At 57.9% G+C, this 12,557-nt stretch overlaps 1 protein-coding gene across 6 annotated transcripts in view; it reads right to left on the bottom strand.

Moving 5' to 3' along the window:
• Nucleotides 1–12,557, bottom strand: part of LOC137424696 (uncharacterized) — a 161,786-nt gene that overhangs the window by 142,462 nt on the left and 6,767 nt on the right. For 5 of the 6 annotated variants that reach the window (XM_068112424.2, XM_078775803.1, XM_078775802.1 and 2 more), the window contains exon 3: nt 9,679–9,862. In XM_068112424.2, coding sequence (XP_067968525.1) covers nt 9,679–9,817 — 139 coding nt within the window. In that variant the 5' untranslated portion in view covers nt 9,818–9,862. Of the gene's footprint in view, nt 1–9,678; nt 9,891–12,557 lie in introns of all 6 variants that reach the window. The other variant, XM_068112426.2, reaches the window with a different exon arrangement.

Genomic DNA, 12,557 nt, shown 5'->3' with positions numbered 1-12,557 from the left:
TGCATACAACCTGTCCGGCAGCGCATGCACCCTGTCCGGCAGCGCATACTCCCTGTCCAACAGCACAGTCGGAAAGCATATTCACCAAGAATGGAAGCGCATGCACCCTGTCCGGCAGCTCACGCACCAAGTCTGGCACCGCATGCACCAATTCCAGATGCATACTCACCATGTTCGGCAGCGCACACAGGCATGGCAGCGCACACAAGCCCGGCAGCGCACGCGCGCTGTCCAGCAGTAAACGCTGTCCAGCGCTGTCTGTGCGCTCCAGCAGCGCACACAACCTGTCCGGCAGCGCACACACCCTGTCCGGCAGCCCACGCACCCTGTCCGGCAGCCCACGCACCCTGTCCGGCAGCCCAAGCACCATGTCCGGCAGCCCAAGCAACCTGTCCGGCAGCCCAAGCAACCTGTCCAGCAGCCCAAGCACCCTGTCTGGCAGCCCACACACCCAGCCCGGCAGCCCACGCACCCGGTCCGGCATCCCACGCACCCTGTCCGGCAGCACACACACCGTGTCCAGCAGTGCAGGCACAAAGTTCGGCATTGCACGCATGCTATCCAGCAGTGCATGCGACCTTCCTGCAGCACAAGGACCCTGTATAGCAGCGAACGCTCCCTGTCTGATAGCGTATACACCATGTCCGACAGCACATTCACCAAGACTGGAGCGCATGCACCCTTTACGGCAGCACATGCACCAGGTGTGGCACCGCATGCACCAATTCCGGATGCATACTCCCCATGTGTGGCAGCGCACACAAGTCTGGAATCGCACATAACAAGCCCAGCAGCGCACGAACGCTGTCCAGCAGTGCACGCAACCTGTCCGGCAGCCCACGCACCCTGTCCGGCAGCACACACAAGTCCGGCAACGCATTCACCCTGTCCGGCAAAGCATGCACTAAGTCCAGCAGCGCACGCACTAAGTCCGGCAGCACATGCACGCTGACCGTCAGAGCAACCATCAAGTCCGGCAGCTCACTCAACCTGTCCTGCAGCACAAAAACCCATTCAGGCAGCGCACTCACCATGTCTGACAGAACACACACGTTGTCCGGCAAAGCAAGCAACCTGTCTGGCAGCGCACACACCCTGTCCGGCAGTGTACGTAACGTATCCTGCAGCACAAGCACCCTGTACTGCAACGCACTCACGCTGTCCGGCAGCGCATTCACCCTGTCTGGATGCACACGCACCAAGGCCGGCAGCGCACGCCCTAAGTCCGGCAGCGCATGCAACCTGACCGGCAGAGCAACCATCATGTCCAGCAGCTCACTCACCCTGTCCGGCAGTGCACTCACGTTGTCCAGCAGCGCACGTACCAAGTCCGACAGCAAAAGCATCCTGTCCCTCAGTGCATGCACCCTGTCCGGCAGCGCATGCTCCCTGCCTGGCACTGTCCTATAGCATACTCACCAAGTTGGGAAGCACATGCACCCTGTCCAATAAAGCACACACACCTATTCCGGCAGCACACACACCAAGTCTAGAAGCACACTCACCCTGTCCGGCAGAACATGCATTCACCACGTCCAGCAGCACATGCACCCACCGAGGCAGCGCACGTACTCACTCAGGCAGCGCACGCACACACTCAGGCAGTGCAAGCACCATGTACGGCAGCACAAGCACCCTGTCTTGCAGTGCACTCATCCTGTCCGGCAGTGCACACCCCCTGTCCGGTAACACACTCACCTTATCCGGAAAAGCAAACAACCTGTCCGGCAGCGCACGCACCCATTCAAGCAGCGCACGCAAGCTGTCCAGTGGAGCATGCATCATGTGCGGCAGCACACTAATCCTGTGTGGCAGCACACTCACCAAATCCAGCAGCGCCCACACCCCATAGATAGGGCAGCGCACACACCCTGTCCAGCAGCGCACGCACCAAGTCCGGCATTGCACGCATGCTGTCCAACAGTGCATGCAACCTATCCTGCAGCGCAAGAACCCTGTACAGCAGCGCACACTCCCTGTCCGATAGCGCATACACAACGTCCGGCAGCACATTCACCAATAATGGAAGCACATGCACCCTTTACTGCAGCACACATACCAAGTCCGGACAGCACATACAAGTCAGGCAGCACAAAAACCAAGTCCGGACAGCACATACAAGTCAGGCAGCACAAAAACCAAGTCCGGACAGCACATACAAGTCAGGCAGCACAAAAACCAAGTCCGGACAGCACATACAAGTCAGGCAGCACACATACCAAGTCCGGACAGCACATACAAGTCAGGCAGCACAAAAACCAAGTCCGGCACCGCAGGCACTAAGTCCGGATGCACACTTACCATGTTCGGCAGTGCAAGCACTATATCTGGCAGTGACTCGCCAAGTCCGGCAACGCACTCACCGTGTCCGGCAGCACATGCACCCACTCATTAAGTGCACACACTCACTTAGGCAGCGCAGGCTCCCACCGAGGCAGTGCACGTACTCACTCAGGCAGCGCACGCACCCACTCAGTAAGTGCACACACTCACTTAGGCAGCGCACGCTCCCACCGAGGCAGTGCACGTACTCACTCAGGCAGCGCACGCACCCTGTCTTTCAGTGCACTCATCCTGTCCGGCAGTGCACACCCCCTGTCCGGTAAAACACTCACCCTATCCGGTAGAGCAAAACCTGTCCGGCAGCACACGCACCCGTTCAGGCAGCGCACTCACCCGATCCGGCATAGCACGCATCGTGTGCGGCAGCACACTCATACTGTGTGATAGCACACTCACCAAATCCAGCAGCGCATGCACCCTTTCTGACAGTGCACGCTCCCTGTCCCGTAGCACACTCACCTTGTCCGGAAACACACTCACCAAGTCCGGCAACGTATGCCAGAAGTCCATAAGCACACGCATCAAGTCCGGAAGTGCATTCACCCACACAGGCAACGCACGTACTCACTCAGGCAGTGCATGGACAGGTGTCCAACAGCACAAACACCAAGTACAGGTGCACATGCACTCTGTCCGGTAAAGCACACACCTCGTCCGGCAACGCAATCACACTGAATGGCTTTGCACGCATCAAGTCCGGCGGCGCCGGACAGGTGTGGCAATGCACATACCAGGTCCAGAAATGCACTCACCCTCTCCAGCAGCGCACTCAAACTGTCCGGCAGTGCACGCAACCACTCAGGCAGCACACGCATCCTGTCCGGCGGCGCACGCATCAAGTCCGGCAGTGCAAACACCAAGTCCAGCAGCACACTCACCCTGTCTGGCAGAGCATGCACCAAGTGCGGCAGAGCACTCGCCTTGTCCTACAGTGCACGCACAAAGTCCAGCATTGCACGCATGCTATCCAGCAGTGCATGCAACCTTCCTGCAGCACAAGGACCCTGTATAGCAGCGTACGCTCCTTGTCCAATAGCGTATACACCATGTCCGACAGCACATTCACCAAGACTGGAACCACATGCACCCTTTACGGCAGCACACGCGACAGGTCAGGCACCACATGCACCAATTCTAGTTGCATACTCACCATGTTTGGCAGTGCACACAAGTCTGGAAGCGCACACAACAAGCCCAGCAGCGCACAAACGCTGCCCAGCAGTGCACGCAACCTGTCCAGCAGCCAACACACCCTGTCCGGCAGCGCACACAAGTCCAGCAACGCACCCACTCTGTCCGGCAAAGCATGCACTAAGTCCAGCAGCGCACACACTAGGTCCGACAGCGCATGCACGCTGACCGTCAGTGCAACCATCAAGTCCGGCACCTCACTCACCATGTCCTGCAGCACACAAACCCATTCAGGCAGCGCACTCACCATGTCTGACAGAACACACACGCTGTCTGGCAAAGCAGGCAACCTGTCCGGCAGTGACTCACCAAGTCCAGCAACGCACTCACCGTGTCCGGCAGCACATGCACCCACTCAGTAAGTGCACACACTCACTTAGGCAGTGCACGCTCCCACCGAGGCAGCGCACGTACTCACTCAAGCAGCGCACACACCCACTCAGGCAGTGCAAGCACAATGTACGGCAGCACAAGCACCCTGTCTTGCAGTGCACTCATCCTGTCCGGCAGTGCACCCCCCCTGTCCGGTAGCACACTCACCCTATCCGGTAGAGCAAAACCTGTCCGGAAGCACATGCACCCGTTCAGGCAGCGCACTTGCCCTATCCGGTGGAGCACGCATCGGGTGCGACAGCACACTCATCCTGTGTGGCAGCACACTCACCAAATCCAGCAGCGCACGCACCCTATCGGGCAGGGCAGGCACCCTGTCGGGCTGCGGACGCTCCCTTTCCGGCAGCGCACGCTCCCTTTCCGGCAGCGCACGCTCCCTTTCCGACAGTACACGCTCCCTTTCCGACAGTGCACGCTCCCTTTCCGACAGTGCACGCTCCCTGTCCGGCAGCGCACTCGCCCTGTCCGGCAGTGCACTCACCCTGTCCAGCAGCGCAATCACCAAGTCCGGCAACGCATGCAAGTCCAGAAGCACACGCATCAAGTCCGGAAGCACATTCACCCACACAGGCAAAGCACGCACTCACTCAGGATGCACATCCACCCACTCAGGCTGCACACGTACCCACTCAGGCAGTGCACTCACCCTGTCCAACAGTACACACACCAAGTACGGACGCACATGCACTCTGTCCAGTAAAGCACACACCTAGTCCGGAAACGCAATCACACTGAATGGCTTTGCAGGCATCAAGTCCAGCAGCGCCGGACAGGTGTGGCAATGCACATACCAAGTCCAGAAATGCACTCACCCTCTCCAGCAGCGCACTCAGCCTGTCCGGCAGTGCACGCAACCACTCAGGCAGTGCATACACCCACACAGGCAGCACATGCACCCTGTACGGCGGCGCACGAACCAAGTCCAGCAGCGCAAGCACCAAGTCCGGCAGTGCAACCACCAAGCCCAGCAGCACACTCACCCTGTCTGGCAGAGCATGCACCCTGTCCGGCACGTCACACACCCTGTCCGGCACCTCACACACCCTGTCCGGCACCTCACACACCCTGTCCGGCACCTCACACACCCTGTCCGGCACCTCACACATCCCGTCCGGCACCTCACACACCCCGTCCGGCAGGGCACACATCCTGTCTGTCAGCACATGCACCCTGTCCGGCAGTGCAACCACCAAGCCCAGCAGCACACTCACCCTGTCTGGCAGAGCATGCACCCTGTCCGGCACGTCACACACCCTGTCCGGCACCTCACACACCCTGTCCGGCATCTCACACACCCTGTCCGGCACCTCACACACCCTGTCCGGCACCTCACACACCCTGTCCGGCACCTCACACACCCTGTCCGGCACCTCACACACCCTGTCCGGCACCTCACACACCCTGTCCGGCACCTCACACACCCTGTCCGGCACCTCACACACCCTGTCCGGCACCTCACACACCCTGTCCGGCACCTCACACACCCTGTCCGGCACCTCACACACCCTGTCCGGCACCTCACACACCCTGTCGGGCACCTCACACACCCTGTCCGGCACCTCACACACCCTGTCCGGCACCTCACACACCCTGTCCGGCACCTCACACACCCTGTCCGGCACCTCACACATCCCGTCCGGCACCTCACACACCCCGTCCGGCAGGGCACACATCCCGTCTGTCAGCACATGCACCCTGTCCAGCAGCGCAAGCTCCCTGACCGATAGCGCATGCACCATTTCCAACAGTGCATTCACCAAGACCAGAAGCGCATGCACCCTGTCCAGCAGCACAAGCACCAAGTCTGTCACCACATGCACCGAGTCCAGATACGTACTCGACATGTTCGGCAGCGCACTCACCAGGTCCGGCAGCGCATGGTCCCCGTCAAGCAGTGAACGCACACTGTCCGACAGCATACTCAGCAATTCCGGAAGGACGTGTACCCTCTCCGGTAAAGCACGCACCTTATCCGGCAACACACGCAACAAGTCTGGAAACGCACTCTCCCACACAGGCAGTGCAGCGCACACCCACACATAGGTAGCGCATGGACCTACTCAGGCAGCGCACACACTCACTTAGGCCACGCACGCACCTGTCTGGCAGCACAAACACCCTGTCCTGCAGTGCAATCACCCTGTCCGGCAGTGCACTCAACCTGTCCGGCAGTGCACTCAACCTGTCCGGCAGTGCACTCAACCTGTCCGGCAGTGCACTCAACCTGTCCGGCAGTGCACTCAACCTGTCCGGCAGTGCACTCAACCTGTCCGGTAGTGCACTCCCCCTGCCCAGCAGCGCACTCACCCTGCCCAGCAGTGCACTCACCCTGCCTAGCAGCGCACTCACCCTGCCCAGCAGCGCACTCACCCTGCCCAGCAGCGCGCTCACCCTGCCCAGCAGCGTGCTCACCCTGCTCAGCAGCGCGCTCACCCTGCCCAGCAGCGCGCTCACCCTGCCCAGCAGCGCGCTCACCCTGCCCAGCAGCGCACTCACCCTGCCCAGCAGCGCACTCACCCTGCCCAGCAGCTCACTCACCCTGCCAAGCAGCGCACTCACCCTGCCAAGCAGCGCACTCACACTGCCCAGCAGCGCACTCACCCTGCCCAGCAGCGCACCCACCCTGCCCAGCAGCGCACTCACCCTGCCCAGCAGCGCACTCACCCTGCCCAGCAGCGCACTCACCCTGCCCAGCAGCGCACTCACCCTGCCCAGCAGCGCACTCACCCTGCAAAGCAGCGCACTCACCCTGCCCGGCAGCGCACTCACCCTGTCCGGCAGCGCACTCACTCTGCCCGGCAGCGTACTCAACCTGTCCGGCAGCGCACTCAACCTGTCCGGCAGCGCACTCAACCTGTCCGGCAGCGCACTCACCCTGCCCGGCAGCGCACTCACCCTGCCCGGCAGCGCACTCACCCTGTCCGGCAGCGCCCTCACCCTGTCCGGCAGCGCCCTCACCCTGTCCGGCAGCGCCCTCACCCTGTCCGGCAGCGCCCTCACCCTGTCCGGCAGCGGACTCACCCTGCCCGGCAGCGCACTCACCCTGCCCGGCAGCGCACTCACCAGGTCTGGCAACGCACTCACCCTGCCCAGCAGTGCACTCACCCAGTCACCCTGCCCATCAGCGCACTCACCCTGACCAGCAGCTCACTCACCCTGACCAGCAGCTCACTCACCCTGACCAGCAGCTCACTCACCCTGACCAGCAGCTCACTCACCCTGCCCAGCAGCGCACTCACCCTGCCCAGCAGCGCACTTGCCAAGCCCAGCAGCGCAGTCACCAAGCCCAGCAGCGCACTCACCCTGCCCAGCAGCGCACTCACCCTGCCCAGCAGCGCACTCACCTTGCCGAGCAGTGCACTCACCCTGCCGAGCAGCGCACTCACCCTGCCGAGCAGCGCACTCACCCTGCCGAGCAGCGCACTCACCCTGACCAGCAATTCACTCACCCTGCCCAGCAGCGCACTCACCCTGCCCAGCAGCGCACTCACCCTGCCCAGCACCGCACTCACCCTGCCCAGCAGCGCACTCACCCTGCCGAGCAGCGTACTCACCCTGCCCAACAGCGCACTCACCAAGCCGAGCAGCGTACTCACCCTGCCCAGAAGCGCACTCACCCTGCCCAGCAGCGCACTCACCCTGCCCAGCAGCGTACTCACCCTGCCCAGCAGCGCACTCACCCTGCCCAGCAGCGCACTCACCAAGTCCGGCAACACACTCACCCTGCCCGGCAGTGCCCTCACCCTGCCCAGCAGCTCACTCACCCTGACCAGCAATTCACTCACCCTGCCCAGCAGCGCACTCACCCTGCCCAGCAGCGCACTCACCCTGCCCAGCAGCGCACTCACCTTGCCGAGCAGCGCACTCACCCTGCCGAGCAGCGCACTCACCCTGCCGAGCAGCGCACTCACCCTGCCGAGCAGCGCACTCACCCTGCCGAGCAGCGCACTCACCCTGACCAGCAATTCACTCACCCTGCCCAGCAGCGCACTCACCCTGCCCAGCAGCGCACTCACCCTGCCCAGCAGCGCACTCACCCTGCCCAGCACCGCACTCACCCTGCCCAGCAGCGCACTCACCCTGCCGAGCAGCATACTCACCCTGCCCAACAGCGCACTCACCAAGTCGAGCAGCGTACTCACCCTGCCCAGCAGCGCACTCACCCTGCCCAGCAGCGCACTCACCCTGCCCAGCAGCGTACTCACCCTGCCCAGCAGCGCACTCACCCTGCCCAGCAGCGCACTCACCAAGTCCGGCAACACACTCACCCTGCCCGGCAGTGCCCTCACCCTGCCCAGCAGCTCACTCACCCTGACCAGCAATTCACTCACCCTGCCCAGCAGCGCACTCACCCTGCCCAGCAGAGCACTTGCCAAGCCCAGCAGCGCAGTCGCCCTGCCCAGCAGCGTACTCGCCCTGCCCAGCAGCGTACTCACCCTGCCCAGCAGCGCACTCACCCTGCCCAGCAGCGCACTCACCCTGCCCAGCAGCGCACTCACCCTGCCCAGCAGCGCACTCACCCTGCCCAGCAGCGCACTCACCCTGCCCAGAAGCGCACTCACCCTGCCCAGCAGCGCACTCACCAAGCCGAGCAGCGCACTCACCAAGCCGAGCAGCGTACTCACCCTGCCCAGCAGCGCACTCACCCTGCCCAGCAGCGCACTCACCCTGCCCAGCAGCGTACTCACCCTGCCCAGCAGCGCACTCACCCTGCCCAGCAGCGCACTCACCCGGCCCAGCAGCGCACTCACCCTGCCGAGCAGCGCACTCACCAAGTCCGGCAGCGCATTCACCAAGTCCGGCAGCGCATTCACCAAGTCCGGCAGCGCACTCACCCTGCCCAGCAGCGCACTCACCCTGCCCAGCAGCGCACTCACCCTGCCCAGCAGCGCACTCACCCTGCCCAGCAGTGCACTCACCCTGCCCAGCAGCGCACTCACCCTGCCCGGCAGCGCACTCACCCTGCCCGGCAGCGCACTCACCAAGTCCAGCAGAACACTCACCAAGACCGGCAGAGCACTCACCAAGACCGGCAGAGCACTCAGCAAGTCCGGCAGCGCACTCACCCTGCCCAGCAGCGCACTCACCCTGCCCGGCAGCGCACTCACCCTGCCCGGCAGCGCACTCACCCTGCCCAGCAGCGCACTCACCAAGTCCAGCAGAACACTCACCAAGACCGGCAGAGCACTCACCAAGACCGGCAGAGCACTCACCAAGTCCGGCAGCGCACTCACCCTGCCCAGCAGCGAACTCACCCTGCCCAGCAGCGCACTCACCAAGTCCGACAGAACACTCACCAAGACCGGCAGAGCACTCACCAAGACGCGCAGAGCACTCACCAAGTCCGGCAGCGCACTCACCCTGTCCGGGGTGGCACTCACACTGTCCGCGATCGTACTCACACTGTCCGGAAGCGCTCTCACACTGTCCGGAAGCGCACTCACACTGTCCGGAAGCGCAAGCACCAATTCCGGCAGCGCACGCACCCCGACCAAACAGTGGACAATCTCAGGTTAAAAACACATTCTGAGGTTAATTGCAGACGCCCTTCGATCCGCAGCACACAATATTCGGCCTGCAGTTCACGCAAACAACCAGAACAGACGCACGCGGCCAGGAATCCTTCTCAGACTGTGTGACTCCCGCTATTTGCTGCACATCCAAGAGCAGGCCTTAACCGGCACTGCGTGCTCCCTCAACAACGGAGCGCTTTCTGCGTCCTCCAGCGATTACAGCGGTCGTGGCCCGTACCGTCTTGGCTGAGCGGCTTGGCCGCTTCGAGCAGGGAAGCCCACGGTTGGCAATGGAACCCTTCTGGGCTAGGCAGCCGAGACCCCACAGCCGCCATTGCTCCTTGTCGCTGCCCTCGGCTGCTCGGCTCTGACGTCATCTTCGGGAGTTTCCGCCATGCGTCTGTATCCGTTGTTGGGGTCCCCTAGCAACGGCATAACGCCGCGATCAGTCTGCTAGGCCATAGGGATAATAATAATACTCTTATTAATCTTTCTGTTTAAACTTGGTCTTTTGGGAAGGTGAGTGTTAACGATTTAGTATTTATACATTAAAACTGTAATATTATTTTCTGAAGAGTTCTTCAGAGAACGTACTGAAAGGATTCGCGACAGATTCTCTTCGGCCTTTCCACATGTACTTTACTGTACTTTGTTTTTTTTTTTAACAAGTATCGGTTGCACCGTAATGGTGAAGAAAACTCTTTAACAGGGAAATATTATGTTACTGTACTGTGCACACCAAAATTGCCGAGAGTTTTTGTGCATTTTGTTTTTGAGAGTTACAATTAACGCTTTTCCTCATTTCCGCGAATCAGGACGTCAAAGTGAGAATGTAAACGTGATGACGTAACTGTGTACTTTATTATGATGACGTAACTGTGTACTGACTGTGTAACTGTGTACTTTATCCAAAATATTATTTTGGATTATCGTCGGATTATATTCGTTTGAATGCGGAAAGTTTTCAGAATTTGATTTCGACGCAGGTGGAGTAACCATGGCAACACAGAATGGAAGAAAGTAAACAACCTCGAGAAACATCTCATCGCGTGGGATACGTGGTGCGGCAGATGGTTGAAACATTTGCCTTTCGTCAGAGCAACGTGTTCGCCAAGTGGATTGAGCACTCGAGCAGGCGCTCCATTGTTGTTGTTGTTGGTTGCATCATTTTCTGGAAAAAATGGCTGTGCCGCTGATGCAGTGCCCCCTGTTACCAGTAAGCTGGTACTTACATTTTGCCAACCTCGGAAGGATGACAGGCTGAGTCAACCCACCTGGTGTTATTTAACGGGACGACAGAGGCTCAAACTCAAGACCCTAAGATCTTAAGCCAGCCAACTTAACCGTTAAACCAACACCATGAGGCTTATGGCATTCCATTCGCAATGGTTGCTAAGGAACGGCTGGCTTGGCAAGCGATAGCAAGCTGCTTGGTAACTGGACACACCCCCGGTAAGACATATTGTCCCTCTGGGGTGAGTAATAATCAGATTATCAGATTGCAGACCCTGGACTTGTTTTAGTGTTTTTTAAGGCTTTTGTGTTAAAACAAATATGGCGGGCAAACCACATGAACGATGACGTCATAATTATAAAAAAAATTCTCCAACAATTTATCCCGAGATGACGCTCAAGAAATTTCAACTTGATCGGATGAGGTTTTGTACTTGTCCAATTATGACGTCATAATGGCGGCACCTATGACATCATCATTAACATATTTTATTCCCCATGTAGAGTTCTTTACAATGAGCCACGTCCCAATTTTTGTCGATGCAGTGCTTTCGGAGACATAGAGGTGCAAAGTTTTTCGGTTTTTCCAAGATGGCACCCGTACCACGTCACCTATGACGTCATAATTATTTAAAATTCTACAGGAGGTGCACCTATGGTGAAAATTTCCTGTCGATCGGATCAACGGTTGCAGACAAAATCATATTTATTCTGTGCGGACAAACAGGCAGACAGACAAACGGACTCAAATGCAATAGGACAGGTTCACTCCTCTGGCGAGGGTAACTAGAAAGAGCAATCAAATTGCAGACCCTTGCCAAGACGGGTTTTGTGTGCTGGTGTGTTTGTGTGCTGGTGTGTTTGTGTGATGTGTGTTTGTGTGATGTGTAAACGATGCTTTGACAACATAAGATTATGTTCATACAGCGGACAAACAGACATTTTTGGTGTTTTGTATCGATTCACATTCCCATCGTATGCATTTTATAGACTACGTATGTACGTATTTTATAGATACACGTGTTTTACTGACGTTGGCATATTTTTATAGTACGTACTTTATATACAGTCACGTAAAAAAGTAAGTACACCCCATGTAAAGTTTTGACTTTTTCAACATATTTCAACATCCAGCTATTTGATCTTCATTTCAACAATATTGATAGATAAAGGTGATATAATATAACAAATATCATGAAACATTTACATTTTGTAGTCCATTGTATAATTTAAACAAACATAAATGCAAATTTCGCATGTGGAAAAAGTAAGTAAACCAACTCCTTCAACTGGGTGTAAACCAACTCCTTCTCTCTATTCAATTTCACTCTTCCCTTCGCAGTTTCAACACAACTCTTCTCCATCATCTCAGGTCATCCCCAACCATATCCCAGATATTTTCTACCCTCGTTAACCCTGCCCAAGCCCACCTCTTTCGGCGTATCTGAGTTATCGGGTTTTCCCCGAATCTCTCGCCCTTCTCTTCGTTGTTTTTTCTGTTGGTTCCATTCTTGCTTCTTCCCCAGTTTTCCCTTTGTAGTCCGGTTGCCAAATCCAATTTTTTGGCTGAACCTGGAAATTTTATGCAAAGTTTTTTTTTTTATTGATTTTGGTAGCCTAGGGTCTACTCTTTCAGAATCTGCCGGGTGCACTCCGTTCACCCTTGATGGTTTTGAGAAATTCAAGATGGCGTCCAAGAAAAGTCCGGCAGAAGTATGACTGAACCTGGAAATTTTATGCAAAGTTTTTTTTTTGATTGATTTTGGTAGCCTAGGATCTACTCTTTCAGAATCTGCCGGGTGCACTCCGTGCACCCTTGAGCGTTTTGAGAAATTCAAGATGGCGTCCAAGAAAAGTCCGGCAGAAGTATGACTGAACCTGGAA

This window comes from Myxine glutinosa, chromosome 4, assembly GCF_964187855.1.
Source record: "Myxine glutinosa chromosome 4, kmMyxGlut1.1, whole genome shotgun sequence".
Lineage (NCBI taxonomy): Eukaryota > Metazoa > Chordata > Myxini > Myxiniformes > Myxinidae > Myxine > Myxine glutinosa.
Note: the sequence above shows the minus strand (reverse complement) of the source record. Positions and strands in the feature narration are given on the sequence as shown.